General features: G+C 45.0%; 1 protein-coding gene across 4 annotated transcripts in view; it reads left to right on the top strand.

Annotated features, from left to right (window-relative positions):
* Window positions 1-21,557, top strand: part of kiaa0586 (KIAA0586 ortholog) — an 800,223-nt gene that overhangs the window by 387,656 nt on the left and 391,010 nt on the right. For all 4 annotated transcript variants that reach the window (XM_070879138.1, XM_070879139.1, XM_070879135.1 and 1 more), the window contains one exon: window positions 6,258-6,330. In XM_070879138.1, coding sequence (XP_070735239.1) covers window positions 6,258-6,330 — 73 coding nt within the window. The remainder of the gene's footprint in view (window positions 1-6,257; window positions 6,331-21,557) is intronic.

Here is a 21,557-nt window from a genome sequence, read left to right as displayed (position 1 = left end):
CGTGAAAGAAAAAAGAACGAACTTACATTGATATAGGACCTTTAACACCCTTGGGACATCCAAAACGTTTCACAGCTAATGAAGTATAGTCACTGTTGTAATGTAAGAAAATGTGGCAGCCAATTTATACACTGTATGATCCCCAAAACAGCATCATCATCATCATCATAGGCAGTCCCTCGAAATCGAGGAAGACTTGCTTCCACTCTAAAAGTTAGTTCTCAGGTGACTGTACAGTCCAATGTGGGAATTACAGTCTCTGTCACAGGTGGGGCAGACAGTCGTTGAAGGAAAGGGCGGGTGGGGAGTCTGGTTTGCCGCGCGTTCTTCCGTTGTCAGCGCCTGATTTCTGCATGCTCTCGGCGACGAGACTCGAGGTACTCAACGCCCCCGAATGCTCTTCCTCCACTTAGAGCGGTCTTTGGCCAAGAATTCCCAGTTGCCAGTGGGGATGTTGCACTTTATCAAGGAGGCTTTGAGAGTGTCCTTGAAGCATTTCCTCTGCCCACCTGAGGCTTGCTTGCTGTGTAGGAGTTCCGAGTAGAGCACTTGCTTAGGGAGTCTCGTGTCGGGCATGCGTACGATGTGGCCTGCCCAACAGAGCTGGTCGATTGTGGTCAATGCTTCAATGCTGGGGATGTTGGCCTGAACGAGAACACTGACGTTGGTGCGTCTATCCTCCCAGTGGATTTGCAGGATCTTGCGGAGGCAACGTTGGTGGTACTTCTCCAGCGCTTTGCGGTGTCTACTGTATATGGTCCACGTCTCTGAGCCATATAGGAGGGCGGGTATCACTACTGCACTGTAGACCATAAGCTTGGTGCCACATTTGAAGTCCTGGTGCTAGATTTTACACTTTTGTGCTTATTGCCCAAAAATGGGCGTTATTTCCGGCGTGGTTGGTAAAAATGGGTTTTTAGATCGCCGGCATCTCGCCCATTCTCAAAGCACCTAGTCTCCATTTTTGAAATTGGGCGTTACCGCGAGCGATACGAAATGGGCGGTAACGTTAAATCTCGCTTACCTTCTGCCGTAAAGTGTTGCCGTCCTTAACAACGGCATGGCAATGCTTGATTCCTGCGATTCAGGAGGTTAAAGGTCATCATGACATGCGCAGAAGAGGAGACAGAGAGGTGGAGCTGAGAGGGACTGAAGGCGTGTGTGGCTGTGGTGTGTGCTTGTTTGGCTGTTGTGGGAGGCATGAGGGAGATTCACAAGCAGCAAGAAGCCTACTAAGCACCAAGAACATAGATGGCACCGAGTTTTTGTCCAACAAATAAGATAGAACATGGAAGGGATGGTGGAGGCCCTGGAGCTGGTAGCCAGGAACACTGGTGGCAGAGGGCTCCCAGTGGTCCCGGAGCGCGGCACTGCACCCCAAGGTGCCGCACCCCCATTGCTAACCACACATGAGAGCCAGCAGCAGCATCTTGCTTATGGCTCGGAGCACGTTCCCACCTCGGGACCGTCCTCTCCCGTATCCGTCCAAGCAGCGGTTCGGCTGTCATCACCCCCCCCCCCCCGCCCCAAAAAAGCATCACCTGAGGAGCTCCTTGGCCAGGTGGCTTGGAGTTAGGAGGAGAAGGGAAAGAGGGGCTGGGGGGGGGGGCTTGGTTTTTACAGAAAGGCTGATGATTTCAGACAACTGTTTGGTTTAAATGTTTTTTATTTAACAAAACCTTGTTGTGCATTGGCTCAGGTAGCTGCACCGTTACACACTGGTGATTCCTTAACATCAAAGGATATAATTCCACTTAACTTCAATCAACTTAAACTTTAACTGTCACCAAGGTGATGCCCACCATTGATGTATGACCTGCACACCCAGCAGTGTGCCACCCTTGTAAATATCACCAATGTTCTTTCAGGCAAAGCGCTCATTGATTGAGTTCCTGACGTAAGGCTCTTGCAGCTATCATGCCACCACCGGCCCTTTCATGCGGTCTACAGGGGTGGCAGGGGCATTGCTTCAGCATCAGCCTGATTGTGTGGGCCGATGTCAGCATCCGCCTCCTCGTCCTCCTCTTCCTCTCTCTGGTGAGGTGGACTGTCAGACGCATCAGGCAATTCTTGTCCCCTCCTGATAGCCAAGTTATGCAGCATGGAGCACACCACCACGAATTGAGCTACCTGCTCAGGGTGGTATTGGAGCTCACCTACTGAGTGGTCCAGGCATCTAAAGCGCTGCTTAAGCACTCCAATGGTTTTCTCCACGATATTGCGAGTGGCTCTGTGGTTCTCGTGGGTGGTCATCAGCCAGGTGGCGAGGCCATATCCTTTGTCACCAAGCATCCAGCATTGACCTTGTGGCTGATTGTTAAACAAGTCAGATACAGTGCTCTCATGCAGGATGTGGGCATCATGGATGCTGCCTGGAAATTTAGCATTCACTGCCATAATAATTTGCTGGTGGTCGACAACGAGTTGCACATTCAGGGAGTGAAATCTCTTGCGGTTCCTAAAAACCTGTGCATCCTGAAAAAGTGCCCGCATCGTGATGTGCGTACAGTCTATTGCTCCCTGCTCCTTGGAGAAATTTGCAATTCTGGAGAATCCTAGAGCCCTCTCAGTCTGTGCCTCCCTGGTCATAGCGAAGCTGATCAAGTCCCTCTTGCATGCGTACAGGGCTTCAGTGACCTGTCTAATGCAGCAATGTGTGGCATGCTGAGACAGATCCCAAATGTCGCCAGCTGTGGCCTGAAAAGAACACGACGCGTAGAACGACAGTGCCGCGGTGACTTTGGCATCGACGGACAGTGCAATACTGATGGTGCTGGCAGGCTGCAGATCTCTCGTTATGAGCTGGCATATAGTGATAACCTCTTTGTGGAAGCGCAGTCTCCGAAGGCAGGTGGTGTCGGGCAAGTCGAGGTAAGACCGCTTGTCCCTGTACTTACGAGGGGTGTAACGTCTGGTCCTCCTCATCAGTCTGGCATGTCTTACATTGGGCACATAATGCTGTGAAGCGTACCTTCGCCCATCTCGAGTCTACAGCATGTAATTGGTCATCAAGAGAGGATGAGAAAGGACAGGCCCCATTGCAATAGCTCTCTCTTTTCCACCAATTGGTCACAAACAATGAATGTCCTGACAAAGACACTTTTTTCAGGTGTTTTTTTGGGCGAGCGATATTGCGGGTGATATGTGTGCGAGGTGGTGAAAGTGACGTTGGGCGATCTCATGGCCGCTAGTTCCGGCAAATTGATCTATACGACAAAAAAAAGTGGGCGGGTGGTATTTTTGAATCTCGGCGTTAATTCCATGCGGAAACTAACGCTGGGCGATATATGGGCGTTATACTTCATTTCAGTGGTAAAATGGATGTTAAGTGGGCGTTAAGCATGCAAAAAACGTGGAAAATCTAGCCCCTGGTCTTCAAACACTCTCTTCCTCGGGCGACTGAAGGCTGCGCTGGCACACTGGAGACAGTGTTGGACCTCGTCATCGATGTCTGCCCTTGCTGATAGTAGGGTCTCGAGGTATGGAAAATGATCCACGTTGTCCAAGGCCGCATCGTAGATTTTCATGACCGGGGGGCAGTGCTGTGTGGCGGGGTTAGGTTGGTGGAGGATCTTTGTCTTACGAATGTTTAGTGTAAGGCCCATGCTTTTGTATGCCTCAGTGAAGATGTTGATGATGGCTTGGAGTTCAGCCTCTGAATGTACGCAGACGCAAGCATCGTCCGCGTACTGAAGTTCGATGACAGAGGATGGGACGACCTTGGCTCTAGCCTGGAGGCAACAAACAGCAATGAGATAAATGACCAAATAATATGTTTTAGTAGTGTTGGTTGAGGGTTAGAGATTGACCAGGAGATCTCCCCTCTTTTTGAATAGTGCTACGAGAAATGTTTTGTTCACCTGAACAAGCAGACAAGGCTTCGGTTTAACCTCTCATCTGGAAAATGGCACCTCCAGCAGTGCAGTGCTTCCTCAGTATTGCACTGTAGTGTCAGCCTAGGTTATGTCCTGAAATATATGCTGCCCTGTCAATTCTGATCTTGTACAGTTACTTTCAGTACAAAATTGATGCTATAATATATAATACTATCTACAAAAGGAGTTGTACAAAACGTCCTGTCAGCTTTGAAATTCGGAGTGGTTTTCAAAGGTTATGATCGCTTTGGTTGAAACATAGAAACATAGAAAATAGGTGCAGGAGCAGGCCATTCAGCCCTTCTAGCCTGCACCGCCATTCAATGAGTTCATGGCTGAACATGAAACTTCAGTACCCCCTTCCTGCTTTCTCGCCATAACCCTTGATCCCCCGAGTAGTAAGGACTTCATCTAACTCCCTTTTGAATATATTTAGTGAATTGGCCTCAACTGCTTTCTGTGGTAGAGAATTCCACAGGTTCACCACTCTCTGGGTGAAGAAGTTTCTCCTCATCTCGGTCCTAAATGGCTTACCCCTTATCCTCAGACTGTGACCCCTGGTTCTGGACTTCCCTAACATTGGGAAAATTTTTCCTGCATCTAACCTGTCTAAACCCGTCAGAATTTTAAACGTTTCCATGAGGTCCCCTCTCATTCTTCTGAACTCCAGTGAATACAAGCCCAGTTGATCCAGTCTTTCTTGATAGGTCAGTCCCGCCATCCCTGGAATCAGTCTGGTGAATCTTCGCTGCACTCCCTCAATAGCAAGAATGTCCTTCCTCAAGTTAGGAGACCAAAACTGTACACAATACTCCAGGTATGGCCTCACCAAGGCCCTGTACAACTGTAGCAACACCTCCCTGCCCCTGTATTCAAATCCCCTCGCTATGAAGGCCAACATGCCATTTGCTTTCTTAACCGCCTGCTGTACCTGCATGCTAACCTTCAATGACTGATGTACCATGACACCCAGGTCTCGTTGCATCTTCCCTTTTCCTAATCTGTCACCATTCAGATAATAGTCTGTCTCTCTGTTTTTACCACCAAAGTGGATAACCTCACATTTATCCACATTATACTTCATCTGCCATGCATTTGCCCACTCACCTAACCTATCCAAGTCACTCTGCAGCCTCATAGCATCCTCCTCGCAGCTCACACTGCCACCCAACTTAGTGTCATCCGCAAATTTGGAGATACTGCATTTAATCCCCTCGTCTAAATCATTAATGTATAATGTAAACAGCTGGGGCCCCAGCACAGAACCTTGCGGCACCCCACTAGTCACTGCCTGCCATTCTGAAAAGTACCCGTTTACTCCTACTCTTTGCTTCATGCCTGACAACCAGTTCTCAATCCACATCAGCACACTACCCCCAATCCCATGTGCTTTTACTTTGCACATTAATCTCTTGTGTGGGACCTTGTCGAAAGCCTTCTGAAAGTCCAAATATACCACATCAACTGGTTCTCCTTTGTCCACTTTACTGGAAACATCCTCAAAAAATTCCAGAAGATTTGTCAAGCATGATTTCCCTTTCACAAATCCATGCTGACTTGGACCTATCATGTCACCATTTTCCAGATGCACTGCTGTGACATCCTTAATAATTGATTCCATCATTTTACCCACTACTGAGGTCAGGCTGACCGGTCTATAATTCCCTGTTTTCTCTCTCCCTCCTTTTTTAAAAAGTGGGGTTACATTGGCTACCCTCCACTCCATAGGAACTGATCCAGAGTTAATGGAATGTTGGAAAATGACTGTCAATGCATCCGCTATTTCCAAGGCCACCTCCTTAAGTACTCTGGGATGCAGTCCATCAGACCCTGGGGATTTATCGGCCTTCAATCCCATCAATTTCCCCAACACAATTTCCCGACTAATAAAGATTTCCCTCAGTTCCCCCTCCTTACTAGACCCTCTGACCCCTTTTATATCCGGAAGGTTGTTTGTATCCTCCTTAATGAATACCGAACCAAAGTACTTGTTCAATTGGTCTGCCATTTCTTTGTTCCCCGTTATGACTTCCCCTGATTCTGACTGCAGGGGACCTACGTTTGTCTTTACTAACCTTTTTCTCTTTACATACCTATAGAAACTTTTGCAATCCACCTTAATGTTCCCTGCAAGCTTCTTCTCGTACTCCATTTTCCCTGCCCTAATCAAATCCTTTGTCATTACTAACGACTGAAACTCTGCAATGCTATTCAATTTGTAGGCAAAAATCATTAAGAAGCAATGCACAAATTGGGTGGAAAGATAGCAGTAACAATTTAATCCTCATGTACTTTCAAATTATGATTTTAACAGTCTGATAAATTAGACAGAGGAATGACCAATATAAAAGATTAACAATAATTAATTGAATTATATTTCAGTGATGCAGCTGAGAAGATTCGTATCGGGAAAACTGTTGATGCCTGGATCACTATTATTAACCAGGACATACAGGTATGCTGAGAGATGATGTTGCCAATCTTCTGTAATTAAAGAATATTAACCATTTGACAACTGAGTATTTGTTTTGATATAACATCTGAAAATTAACTGTCATTGGTCTTTGAAATATTTTAGGAAGACCATATGAAAGAATTTTCAGCTTTGTGATTAAAAATGATTATATGATGCTGCAAACATTGCCCCTTTACTCGGTACTGACTTAACCTGGCAATAATGCATAAATAATTGTGTTACATGATTAGGTGCTTTGTATTTGGATATTCAATCAAAATAATTGATATTATATCAAATAATGTAAATATCTAACCAGTGTTTTGAACCTAATCAAATTAAGCTTGTAACAACAGTTGCATACAGTTGTTATGACCAATTTGTAACCATTTCAGGTTCTATTTGGCAATGTTTCTGATTGCACTAAAGATACCTGATCTGCGCCAGCCTTTGTTCATATACGCTAATGGTCCCAAACGAGTATATCCTTTTTAAAGGGTGTCTGGAGAGGATATGATGTCCCAGAGCCTACAAAATAGTTTTGGTCAATATTTCTCCCTCAGTCAACACCACTAAAACTGTTTGGCTGGTTATTTATCTCATTGCTGTTTGTTGGATATTGCTGTCTACAAAATGGCTGCCGCATTTACCTTCATAACAGTCAATGCATTGCAAAGTAATTCATCATATACAAAGCTCTTTGAAAAAATTCTGAGGCTAAATTAAAGCTCGATGTAGATGCAACTGTTTCTTACTTTCAGTTTTTTCCACTTTGTGCAGCTTAGTTGATACATTGTTTACTTGTAGTTGATGCCACTCTGATTTGAGAGTCACACCTAAACTGCTTTTATATTAAATTCAAGGGGATGTTTTTGCTGGCAGTTCCCAAAGAGTGGATCTCACACAGTAGGTGGCAACCCCAAAAGTTGCCAGATTCACTGAATCTGGTTAAAAACACAGTTAATGCCAGGTGGACAAACAGCCTACTGACACCAATGTAAAAGCAGCTTCAGTCTCAACACACAAGAGTTAGTTTTCAGTGTAATCTCCTTTACAAGTGTTTATTCTGATGTGTGCACGCACTTCTACTGCTCATCGTGCCCAAGTGCCCATTTTTATATATCCATTTATTTTTTTCCCCCAAGTGATTCCAAATTTTTTTTTAAGTAATTTGTATTAAATAGGATGTTACTGTAAATTACTGAAATAAAAACAAAGTGAACTAGGTCTGCCTGCATTGAAAATAGTAAGGCTGATTTGCATTTTTCAGAGCTGATCTCCATCCAGAAATGTTAGCCTGACTGCATGATTTATCATAACTTTATAATCGGCCAGAATTTTCCGGGCGTCAGTGGGCGGGATTGATGGGTCGGGGAGGAAATTAGATTTTGTTTGACAGCTGGTTAGGACCCCACTGTCAAGCTGCCACAGAGGCGGAAGACCCAATTAAACTACTTATTGGGTTATTGACCGACCCTTAATAATGCTTTTAACCTTTTTAACTTTAACTGCTCATCCACGGGGTCCGCGTTGCTCGGGAGCCATGTCTGTAAACCTGAGACGGGAGGTGAATGGCCATTGCTTCAGCTGATTACTTGACAGCTTCGAATTTACAGTAAATGCTCCCATGTGACAGATCATCACTTTCCTCAGCCACAAGCTGTTTCTCAGTCCATTTCTGCAGGCTTTCCACTTTCCACTATCCATTCACTCTTACCTCATTGCAAGAACTCTCTCACCATTGACAGAATGCTTCTGTCATCTCTACTTTACCTGCCATCTATTCCATCAACATGGGTACCCTTTATACTATCTCACCTTGGTACTCAGAGTCCGACCACAATCAGCCCCAGCTCTAGCAGCACCAGGCACACCAGCAACACCAACCTTCTCCACAATCACCTGATGCTGCAGGACAGAGGGCATCAGCACCCGAGCACATTGCTGCCAGGAGGCCAGGGATGGCCTCACCATGGCCAGATTGACCTAACTTGACGCTTTACACCTTGGCTGCCATATGATGCGCCAGATTGGCAACACCCCACACCAACACCATAAAGTATCCCTACAATGCCCAAGCCATTCCTTTCACATTCATGACTATTGCGGTGGAAACTGTTATGTCTCACCATTCACTGCAACTCACTAAGCCACTTCCAAAGGTGTACACGAATCTGTCCAAGAAGGGAAAGTGTTGAAAATAAAGGTTTCATTGTTTGACACCACATTAACAGAAACTTTACATGAACATTATGTAAAACACCCAAGTGTGATAGTTGGGATGATTGCACTCGGATGAGGGTGAGTGTGAGGGGTGGCTAGTGAGATGGGGATGTGATAATATAGATAGAGAGGGATGGGTGGAGGTCCAAGGTAAACCTCTCCGTCTCTCTACCTCTCTGTGCAGTGATTTTCAGTGTTGCAGCACTTCAGTGCTGTAGAACATTGACAGCACAAATGCCAAAAGAAAGTTGGCCATGGTCCCTTTGAGGAAACCGGCTGATGACGGTTCATGAATGGTGCCACGAGACCTGCTTCCTCTAATTGGACTGGGAAACATGCTGGGCGGGCTGAACAAGCCCCATCAACATAAGTTATTTTTAGGCAGCAGGATGGAGCCAGCAGCGGAGCCGCGACCCGCCACAGACATCGCCCGCACAGGACCTGACGACGTGAGCAAAATCCCTGCCATTATTACTGTTTTCATCTTTAATGCCATTGATATTTCACAAAAGTGACATTAAAGTTGGTATGTCACAAGTGTAAGCTATCACTTACTCTTCCTTGTGTGGACAGTAGAACAGATTTATCAGCCACTTCACCACTGAATAGTCCTCACCTAAAATGTTAACCAGCCTTTTCTGTTTCAGATGCTGATGAATCTGATTTTATTTCAGATTGTTTGTATTTTTAGCTTTTCTTTGTAAAACTTGTGCCTGAATGGGACAGGTAGTAATAACAGTCACGAACAGTACTCTTGTGGGAAAAAGCAATCTCTCCTGTATTTTCAATGTGTGAAAATAACATAGACAACATTGATTTTTTGCCTCTCTACCAGCGACATTTTATTGATCTGTTTTGCATTTTGTGGAAAAACACCATGGTTTCCATGGTGATGATGTTGAAGGATCTAGCCTACGATTGATACTCCTCTTGAGTACAGCCTATGAAAGCATCTTTGAGTCATATTTTCACAATTTTAATTGTCACTTCTGTGAAATATCACTGGCACGGAATGAAAATATCTATAAGGAATTTTTGATAAATCACAATAATTCATGTATATGAAATAATACATAGCAGTCAACAGCATTGTTGCAGAGCCCATTTAAAGATGAATTTCAAGTATTATCATTAGCTACAAAGCAACAAAATAAAGGTTAATGCGTAGAAATTTGAGAACACTAAACTGGCGCATAAGCACCCAATACGGCAGGCAGGAAGCGCATGCTCATTGCGAACCAGGAATATGCCCCATCCCACTCGCCATTGGATCGGGCTTCTCAGTAACCATCCAGAACTATGGAAATCACGTATTCAAATAAAGTCCTGTGCTTGTTGAGGGACTCTTTTCTGATATTGGTATGCCCCAGCACCTCACTATCCTCAAGATAAATACACCTTGTGACACCTCGTGGTGTTATTAGGCAGAAGGATTCTTCACCAGCACTATTTAAAGGGATCATGTAGTACTTACAGTTTTGTTGCTGGTTTATAATTTCAGACTGATGGTTAACATCTGGAAATTTTTGGTTTGTTACCTGACCCTGGAAAGTTAATTTTGCTGGTGTTGCATTATTTTTGGCTGCCTTCAAAACAGTTTGACTGGAGTTATGGGTGGTCTGTTATGGCTCCCTTTGCGTCTGGAGGAGGAGGAGGAGGAGGGGGAGCAGCAAGGAATACAGCAGAGAGCAGCAGCAGTTGTGACACGATTGAAGATGAGCAGGGCACTGCGCTCATCACATAAGATGCACCTTCGCTTCACAAATGAGACTGTCACCGAGCTGCATCACTTGCTGCATCCACAACTCGTGCGCTGCACCAGGGCATGGACAGCATTTCATGTGGCCCTTAACTTTTATGCCACAGGTTCCTTTCAGGCTTCAGGAGGTGATATCAGTGGCATATCACTGCTCGCAGTCCACTGCTGTATCAGGTAGGTCAACAAGGCACCCACCACCAGGAAGAACATTTACATCTCATTCCCCATGGACCGAATGAAGCAGGACAAGAGAACACTACATTTTGCCCGCATGGCAGGCTTCCCCAGAGTCCAAGGAGCCATAGACCACACCCACTTTGCCTTGCATGTTCCCCATCACCAGCCTGGCACCTTTATCAATCAAAAAGCATTCCACTCCCTCAACATAGCTGGTTTGCGACCATAGGCAACACATCATGCAGGTCTGTACCCGGTATCTTGGTAGCAGTCATGACTCGTTCATCCTGCACCCATCTGTGCTGACTTTATTCCAGCCAGGCCATCAGGTTGCAGGCTGGCTACTGGGTGACATGGGCTATCTCGACCAAACATGGCTCATGACCCCTGTCAGGAATCCGGGCACAAATGGAAAGCTGGCCTACAGCAAAGAGTCATGTTGCTACCAGAAACATGATTGAACAAACAATTGGTGTGTTCAAGCAATTTGGCACTTACTGAACCATTCTGGAGGTGCTTTGCAGTGCACCCCTGGCGGGTATCTAGATTTGTGGTTGTTTGCTGCATGCTCCATAATTTTGGCTTCATGAGGGAACAACCTTTATCACTACCTGGACAGCTAAAGTGCAGCAGGCGCAGGAGAGGGAACATGAAGGGGAGGAAGAGGCATCCCCTCACTGCCACAGCTCTCAGAGCACAGTTCATCCAATAGTGCTTCACCTGAACCATTCCCAATGCACCAACAGTTTCACGATTCTTACCACTGTCCTTACTACCACTATCCAATTTCCTTCCTTCACTTCAGTCTCGTGGATCTTGCCCTCACTTCACTACAAATATTATCACCAACAGAAAATCCAGAACAACAAACACATTTCTCAAACAACTCAATCCAATCAGTATATAACAGTTAACATAAATAATTATGAATCACCCTTGTGCAAGCCGCCTTCTGTGTCTTATTTACCTACCCTAGTGCTCCAATGATGTGTTTCCCCAGTGACTGCAGCTTGGAAGGTGGAAGGCTGCTGAGCTTCCTTTGATGGCCTTGGTGGGCAATCTCGAGCAGCTGTGGGCCTGGAGGGCCCGGCAGCAGACTGCAGCATCTTGGCATAAGCTGAAGCCGATTAGCCCTGCTGGCTATCTAGCACTAACAAGGACACTGGCGGAATGGGTGGCAGGAGAGTGGGTATGCTGTTGATGTGAGAGATGACAGCAGAGCCATGGAGCCAAGGCTTCAATCCTGGAACTGTGCCTCAGTACGCTTGTGGCTCTGCATGAGAATAGAGTGTAGGAGTGACGCGGCGCTCTGGAAGCCCCTGTCAATAGTGCCTCCCCCACCCCCGAAAGCCAAGATGGCAGCTGTCTGAGCTTCCATGGCAGTGGTAAGAGCTGTCAGGAAAGGATCCATAATGGTGGGTGCCACTGTTGTGTTGAGTGAGCTGACCACTCAGTCCATGTTGGACAGAATGCTCTGCGACATTTTGCGCAAGCGTACCAGCAGGCTGCAAAATGCATCTAGCATTTCCAAGTATATGACCATCAACCTTCTTCGGTAGCCTGAGCCCTCGAAGACAGTATCTGAGTTCTCTGCAGCAGAGCTAGTATGCAAACTTGCCTTCCAGTGAGCTGGCACCTGCCCTAGCTCCTGCGCCCTGGAGTTGTGGGTGAGCTTCTCCTGCAAGAAAGTAGGAACTGTTACTGACAGTCTTGTGAGGTGTTTAAGGAAAGTGCCTGTTGTGTTGGAATTGTGGTATGCGGTATGCCAGATGTGAGACGTGGGGAAGTGAGAGTTGCAAAAGTGGTGTGTGTGTGTGTGTGTGTGTGAGTATGAGAGGTGGTGTAGTGAAGTGGGGTGCAGTGATTGTAGGATAGTGACGGGAAGCGGGGGGAGGGAAGTATTGTGAGTAGTGAGACTGGAGGTGTGACCAGAGAGTAAGAGAGCAGTACTGTTACCTTGACAACTCTGGTGAGGTAATTGAACTTGTTTCGACATTGCAGCCATGTCCTGGGACCTAAGCGTTTGACATTGACATCCTCTGCATTGTTTTCCCACTGGTGGTGAAATTGTTCTGAATTTCATTCAGCAGATTTCTGACCAATAAGGGCCATATTTCAGCATGGTGTTATCAGACACAATTGGTCTTACTTCATCAATGTGTTAATGAACATTAACAGTACATGCTGGGAAACTTCTAGATTGCGTCTGAGAAACCACTTGCTTTACTGTACCTTTTAACTTGCATTAACATGCAGGTTACCTCACAGAAGTGGAATCCTGGAGCACAATAATGCCAGAGAGTGCAATCTGGCAATGTCAAGTCAGTTCTAAAGTTCCAGATATATCTATGATGGGACTCGTGTATCATAACTTCAGGTGTTTGTTTGTTTCTAATACTTTTTGGAAGTTTGATTACCAGCATGTCAAAAAATATTACTAAGTCCAAAGGACTTGAATCAAAGGTGTTCCAGTGCTCTATATGGTATTGAGTAGAGGTAATACTATGCAAGTTCATGTCCATAATTATCCACAAGTTCTGAATCTTCAGGAAAGACACCAGAGCAGAAGCAAAACCCTTGTTCCTGCCACAGTATTGAAACGGCTCTCTTCAAAGTCACAAATGACATCCTCTGTGACTGTGACAAAGATAAACTATCCCTCCTCATCCTTCTTAACTTGTCTGCAGCCTTCGGCACAGTTGACCACTCTCTCCTTCTCCAACGTCTCTTGACCATCATCCAGCTGGGTGGGACTGCACTCGCCTGGTTCCATTTTTATCTATCTAATTGTAGCCAGAAAATCACCTGCAACGACTTCTCTTCTCTTCCCGTTCCCGCATCGTTTCTATCCTTGGTCCCCTCCTATTTCGCATCTGTATGCTGCCCCTTGACGACATCATCCAAAAACACAGCATCGGTTTCCACATGTATGCTGATGACATCCAGCTCTACCTCACCACTACTTCTCTTGACCCATCCACGGTCTCCAAATTGTCAGACTGCTTGTCTGACATTCAGTTCTGGATGAGCAAAAATTTTCTCCAATTAAATATTGGGAAGACCAAAGCATTGTTTTTGGTCGCCGCCACAAATTCTGTTCCCTAGCCACTGACTCCATCCCCCTCCCTAACATCTGTCTGATGCTGAACCAAAATGTTCGCAACATTGGTGTGATATTTGACCTTGAAATGAGCTTCTGACCACATATTTGTGGTGTAACATCGCCCATCTCCACCCTTGCCTCAGCTCAACTGCTGCTGAAATCATTATCCATGCGTTTGTTACCTCTAGACCTGACTATTCCAACACTCCTGGCTGGCCTCCAGCATTCTACCCTACGTTAACTTGAGGTGATATAAAACACAGCTGCCTGTGTCCTAACTCGCTCCAAGTCCTGTTCATCCATCACCCCTGTGCATTGGCTCCTGGTTAAGCAACGCTTAAAATATTCATTCAATGATTTCAAAATATTCATCCTTGTTTTCAAATCCCTCCATGGCCACATAAGAAATTACAGCAGATGACCAAAAGCTTTGTCAAATAGATAGGTTTTAAGGAGCGCTTTAAGGGAAGAAAGAGAGGCAGAGAGGTTTAGGGAAAGTTCCAGAGCTTGGGACCTAGGCAACTGAAGGCACGGCCACCAGTGGTTGAGCAGTTACAATCAGGGATGTTGAAGAGGGCAGAATTTAAGGAGCGCAGACATTTCAGGGTCGGGGGGGGGGGTGGGGATTGGGTGGAGGTTGTGAGGCTGAAGGAGATTGCAGAGATAGGGAGGGGCGAGGCCATGGAGATGATGTAGAGTATTACAAAGATACTTGACACAAGTCTGTTTTGGAGAAAAGAATTGTTTATTAAGTACTCGATCGAGAGAGAGACAGCTTCTACATGAGTTCAGTAACTCGGTGACCCAAACCAGCTCTTCTCTCTGAACAATCATCGGGTTACTGTTTTTATACAGTCAAAATACATACAAAATCATGAAGTTCCGCGCGGAGGCTTTCCATTTGTTGTTTCCCTGCTGCGTCACAAAATTTTCGCCTACCTATCAAGATTAATTGGTTAATACAATTATATTGACAACAGGCTTCGTTACCTCCCCTATGCACCTTTTATCTGATAAGTTACGTGCCACATCATTCTCAGGTCTGCGAACTCTTGTCCTCTTGGCCTAACTGCTTTCAACCAGTTGAGATGTTTTTCAATCGTCTTTTGTTTCCCGTAATCTCTTACCACCCCATGTGACCTAGCCTTAGAGTGTATTTTTCCCAACTGTCTGGTTCATACTGTGATAAGATGATGTATCTTCCTGACAGTTCTAATTTCATCATTTTCCCTGTGTTCTTAGCATGTATTTTTTCTTCATTCTCATAGCTTTGCTTTTGGTTTTTATCTTTACTTAATTGGGTCCCCTTTGATTAATTAGGTTCCCACTACTTAAATTTTTTTTCTACAATCCCCCAATTGGTCAGATGGTACCCCAAATACCCACCCTGACCAATAATTTTTCTTTCCCTATCTTGATTCATGTGTCTCCAGCCCCGGTTTTGTAGATCAGGTGATAGGATTGGGACACTTACGACTCATATCAGGTACTCGTGCCGTTGTTGTGGTTGCTCCCCCTTATATGGCCCTAGCAAAGGCTTCCTCGGTTCTTTGTTAATGGCCCGAGCCAAAGTTTTTATTCTGCGCCTCTTGTATCTGCCTGCATATTCTGCCAGGAGTATCAGTACCACTACCAGCTGCATTATGACCAACATATAGGATATAATTCTAATCCAAGGGTGTATGTGCAAATTCAGTCCAAAGTTGTAGAAGTGAGCAGACCACGGTGGTTCAGCCAGTTCTGTGTCAGTGTCCTTTTGTAGCTTTTCGATTTGTTCCTCTAAATCGACGTATTTAAATTATTGTTCAAACACACTCCTTTCCAGTGTCAACTGTTCTTCGCTCAACTTGGGTATCGGTTTTCCTTGTGGCTCCTCAAAACCTTTATACACCATTTTTATCATATCTACCACTGTTCCGTTGACGGTTTCTTCCTCCAGCTCGGGGTATATTGTATATCCTTTTATGTTGATTTCGTGTTTAGGCTTCAGACAGAAGTTAGGACGTCCGATGATGCATGTTATTTCCCCTCCCACAGTCAGGTTAGTGGCTGTAGTGCTGACGCACCACCGCCTGTCTCCTTGTGATGCTGCCGTGGTTTCATAGTCCAACACCCATGGTGTGATGCTTAAAACGCATAGCTTCGCTTGCCATATCCACAGTCATCCTCGCCCTTCTGAAACGCCTCTCGGCATAACACAACCTGGATATTCTTATAACAATCCGTTATAGACACACCCTTGGTCTTATTCCCATTTTTAATAACATACTGATGCAGCTTGCGGTACCTTACTCGTGTTTGGTTTCTTACTTCCTCTATGTTTGTAACCTTATATAGACCTTGTCCTTCAGTAAGGTTATACTGTGGAATGTTTACTACGAAACCCTATTATGTTCTGGTGGCCAGTGGTGCATCTATTCTCAGGAACCCATGCATGGCTATTCCTCCAAACTTGACAGGCTTGGCTAGTGTTTTTAGCCAGCGTCCAAGTTTTAAAAACATCGTTAGTCCAGTCCGGACCTCCCCATTCTGTAACTGTTCTAAATTATGGTCCACTGAAGCCAGCATCCATGCTCCATACCCAGCACATACGGCAGCCTCACTTGCCTTAGCGGTTCGGTCATTCAATAGATTGATGGTCTTTGCATGATCTTTCACGGTGTATACCTGCAGTATCTCCTGTTCGGCCCCATCCCCTGGTTGGGCCTGCAGCTCGTTGTTATCACCTCCTCTTTCTAACAGTCCTTTTAGGTTACGGGTTAAAATACTGACTGGCCCATCTATGGCCTGAAGGTCTATTGTGTTGACTGTTGAGACCCCGGCCGCATAGCCCACACCTACCATTTCTAATATGCCCGTCTTTCGGGTCACCTCAAATTTCATGGTATTTCATGGTGGCCCTTTCAAGGCTCGTAGTGTCAGATTCTTATATAGTGCCACCATGCTGGGCCCACAGGAACTGGGGATAGTCATATATATCAGGTTTAGAAATACTGTTATCACCCGCTGTCACACCCCGAAGTGGATTCTGTCTTTCGTTCTGTAAGGGGGTGGTCTCTATGAGGGGGTCAGGTTCCCTTCTGACCAACTTGAGCGGTTTGAATCGCTCCCACTCCCTTGGGTTCTGTACTCTGGATTTATTTGCGGGGTGTGACAAAAGTGCAGAGGACATTCATTTGACGCAAAGAACTTTGTTTTTATTATAGTCAAAGTAATACAGGCTTATTACTCTAGTAAGAAAATACAAGGCCAAACTTACAATCACTCTAATAAAGGATAATACAAGGAAAAGTCCAAGGTCAAACTCAAAATCACTTTAATAAAGAACCATACACTACACATTTAAAGGGGGTTACAGTAAATTATACCTCCCACCTCCCAATACCTAATTCTAGCTAGGTCAGACTCCAGGGCAGGCAGGGACTATGCTTACCAATCCTTTTGACAGTTAACGGTAGATCGCGGTTTCAGGGTTCGCTGGATGCGGTAGGGTCTGCTTGCTGTACCCCGAATGTCGGAGAAGACTTCTAACTGCGCAATCTTCAGTTGGGTTGAGTCCGCTGATGCGGTAAGGTGCGTTTTGGATTTATGGGGTAAGTACCTGGTTTTCTTCGTTAGAAATAGGTTTCTACAGTCTGTTAGGTAATGTTTTACCCATTGATAGGTCAGGATTAGATTGTAGAGTGGAAACTTTTCGATTCCTCGTTTTTTTCCCGTTAGAGTTTTATTCGAGTTTGGTCGATCGCGGTGGTTTTTCCGTTGATACCATGTTGACTGTGGTCAGTCGCTGCTGCGATGGTGGTGATTTTCCTTCCTTCAGGACTTCAGGACTCCGAGGCTGGAGAAGTTAGTTTACAACTGTCGCGTTGGTTTCTCTCCTTGTCTTGATGACACAGCGCAGTGCGGTACTCGTCTGTCAGTCAAAGTGTTATCTGAGGTAGTAGCAGCCTTGCAGCTACCTAGCAACCTAACCTCTGTTGAAAACAGGGGCCAGTTATACGATTTCAGTGTTTCTAATCTTGGCGCCAAATCTGTTCAAAATCCTTTGAATAATTTTGGCGGGCTTGGTTCTTCTTTGTAATATTTTGGCGGGCTCGTTAAAAGTTGATATGTTTTGGGTGAGTTAATGTTTGAGAACTGTTTCCTGATGGAAATATTAGTTTGGTAATTGCAATGTCCTTTTGTGATTAGTCTTTCGCATACAGACTGGATTGGGCCTCTTTGTGATGTATATGCTGAAATGGTTGTCCAGACCCATGTTGATGGGTAGCTACCTTTGGGTGATTTTGTGATGTAAATGTTTCTTGTGGGGGAAGGATTTTCGAATACTCATTCTTCCAGACAGGTTAACCTAATCCTTACACCCAGGTAGCTTCACTTAATTAGACTGTCTCCTGCTAGTTCCTTAGGCCTGCCCACAGCCTTGAGTCTGTCTTTTAAAATCCAAAATTCTATTAAAGTTCATAGTTTCTTTCATAAGCACTTTAGAGTTCCAAACTTTTCGGTAGATAGTCCCAAATTAAATTTCTTTTCGAATGAGCCTAAACACGGGGGGTTTCTTGTGAATTTTGCACCTGCTTCGGTTCGTTTCATCACCAATCCCCCCCCCTCCCCCCACCCCCAGAGACCCCCGGTCATATCTGGGATACCAGGGGTTCCGGTGTGGGGGCCGTAGTAACAGAGGCTGTGGTAGTTGGTGGGGCAGTGATGGTGGGTCGACCTCGGGAACAACCTCCCTGCACCACTCACCACTGGCCCCATTTGTGCATTTGGAGGGCATAACTTCTGCTCATCCTGACCTTGCTGAGGTACTCCTGAAAATTGAGTGAACTGTGGCGCGCAACTTATCTGCACCCCTTCCTTCCATGTGCATTGTTTTTAGAAACATAGAAAAATAGGTGCAGGAGTAGGCCATTCGGCCCTTCTAGCCTGCACCGCCATTCAATGAGTTCATGGCTGAACATGCAACTTCAGTACCCCCTTCCTGCTTTCTCGCCATACCCCTTGATCCCCCTAGTAGTAAGGACTTCATCTAACTCCCTTTTGAATATATTTAGTGAATTGGCCTCAACTGCTTTCTGTAGTAGAGAATTCCACAGGTTCACCACTCTCTGGGTGAAGAAGTTTCTCCTCATCTCGGTCCTAAATGGCTTACCCCTTATCCTTAGACTGTGACCCCTGGTTCTGGACTTCCCCAACATTGGGAACATTCTTCCTGCATCTAACCTGTCTAAACCTGTCAGAATTTTAAACGTTTCTATGAGGTCCCCTCTCATTCTTCTGAACTCCAGTGAATACAAGCCCAGTTGATCCAGTCTTTCTTGATAGGTCAGTCCCACCATCCCGGGAATCAGTCTGGTGAATCTTCGCTGCACTCCCTCAATAGCAAGAATGTCCTTCCTCAAGTTAGGAGACCAAAACTGTACACAATACTCCAGGTGTGGCCTCACCAAGGCCCTGTACAACTGTAGCAACACCTCCCTGCCCCTGTACTCAAATCCCCTCGCTATGAAGGCCAACATGCCATTTGCTTTCTTAACCGCCTGCTGTACCTGCATGCCAACCTTCAACGACTGATGTACCATGACACCCAGGTCTCGTTGCACCTCTCCTTTTCCTAATCTGTCACCATTCAGATAATAGTCTGTCCCTCTGTTTTTACCACCAAAGTGGATAACCTCACATTTATCCACATTATACTTCATCTGCCATGCATTTGCCCACTCACCTAACTTATCCAAGTCACTCTGCAGCCTAATAGCATCCTCCTCGCAGCTCACACTGCCACCCAACTTAGTGTCATCCGCAAATTTGGAGATACTGCATTTAATCCCCTCATCTAAATCATTAATGTACAATGTAAACAGCTGGGGCCCCAGCACAGAACCTTGCGGCACCCCACTAGTCACTGCCTTCCATTCTGAAAAGTACCCATTTACTCCTACTCTTTGCTTCCTGTCTGACAACCAGTTCTCAATCCATGTCAGCACACTACCCCCAATCCCATGTGCTTTAACTTTGCACATTAATCTCTTGTGTGGGACCTTTTGTCTCTTAGAAAACATAGAAACATAGAAAATAGGTGCAGGAGTAGGCCATTCGGCCCTTCTAACTCCCTTTTGAATAAAGCTAACGAACTAACAACTTTCTGTGGTAGAGAATTCCACAGGTTCACAATTCTCTGAGCGAAGAAGGTTCTCCTCATCTCGGTCCTAAATGGCTTACTCCTTATCCTTAGACTGTGACCCCTGGTTCTGGACTTCCCCAACATCGGGAACATTCTTCCTGCATCTAACCTGTCCAATCCCGTCAGAATTTTATATGTTTCTATGAGATCTCCCTCTCATTCTTTTAAATTCCAGTGAATATAAGCCTAGTCGATCCAGTCTTTCTTCATATGTCAGTCCCTGATGAATCTTGGCTGCACTCCCTCAATAGCAAGAATGTCCTTCCTCAGATTAGGAGACCAAAACTATCGTTTCAAGAGGGCGAGGATGACTGTGGATATGGCCAAGCACAGGGATGTGTCCTAAGCATCACACCATAGGCATTGGACTATGATCCCCCAGGCTACATGACATACTGCGGTCTCATTTACCCAAATTGTCAACTTTGTATAGGACCATCCCTCCGGGTGTTTCAAGCCCTTTGTGTACCGTTTTAGGTACATCATTCCGACACTGCACTTTACGTCTATTGTTGTTTCAACCGTCACCATCAGCTTTCCGGCATCACAACCAACGTCACCCGAATCCGTGTAACACACGCCTTGCTGTTCCTCAGTCGGTTGTCCCTGTGTTATGGTAGCTTCTCCCAGGCTGGTGAGGATTGAGGCGCCTGTCAGGATCTTTGCAACGAGCCACATTTTTCCTGTTGAGAGGTTACAGCCTGGCGTCCCAGGGTTCAATTGGATTCTTATCATTTCTATTTTATTGTGAACATGTGTCACCACTGATTACCACCTCATATGGTCCGCTCCACCTCGGTGAAAATCCTGGTTTATCTGCCACTCCCTAAACCATTACCTTAGCCCCCACCTCGGGGATTATAACTGAGGTATTTGTCCCATCGTCTTCGTACTCCTCTCTCTGTCTTTCTCGGACCTCTTGTCGCATACCTTTCAACTGCTCTCTCAGTTCCATCACATACTTCCTGATTCTATCTCGTAATGGTCCAAATTCGGCTCCTTCTGTCACTATTCCTTCTGGTAACCTCATTGTGCGTCCGATCATTAATTTATGCGGGTTTAATCCTGTGGTCCGGTTTGGGGTGGCACACAACCTCAATAATATTGTGGGTAGTAATTCTGCCCAGCATTGTCTGATTTCCTGTATTCAAAAACAAGTGATAGTCTATAAATTATCTTAACATACAAGTGCTTTCAATTCAAATTCTCGCAAATCATTTCCAAGGCTACTTCCATATCTTATCTCGTCTCCCCCAAATGGCATTTCTGTCTTTCATCAGAGAAAATGGCATTTTTAGATTGTTTCCAAACTTTTTGGTTTTATTTTTTTTTAAAGAGATCAGATTTTACAAATTTGCATACACTTGAACTGTATGTTGGCATCATTGGTTAGTACCCATATTTAACATTTTATTTAGCGAGTCCTTTTGATGAAAAACATTCTTTCAATAGATCTCTGTCAGATCAACACACAAAAAAAATCTCAAACACCAAAATAGTTCTAAAGAGGCTCAATTTTAAATGTATCTCAGTATTTTGTTGTGCCTTTTCTTAACCAGTGGTACTTGAAACCTTGACAACAAGATTACTATTCCAATTCTAATTGCTGCTCTCCTTTTTGTATTTGTATTTATTTTTGAATTAAAAATTGTCAAATATGGTAATACTGTTTTTTTTAATATTGGTATTCTTATTTATGCTTATAGTTTAAACTTATTATTTCTAAGTGATTCACAGATTACAGAATGCAAAGTACTTGTTTTATAACTATGCCTAAC

This window comes from Pristiophorus japonicus, chromosome 4 (genome assembly GCF_044704955.1).
Source record: "Pristiophorus japonicus isolate sPriJap1 chromosome 4, sPriJap1.hap1, whole genome shotgun sequence".
Lineage (NCBI taxonomy): Eukaryota > Metazoa > Chordata > Chondrichthyes > Pristiophoridae > Pristiophorus > Pristiophorus japonicus.
The sequence above is the reverse complement of the archived record's forward strand: the minus strand, read 5'-3'. Positions and strand labels throughout refer to the sequence as shown.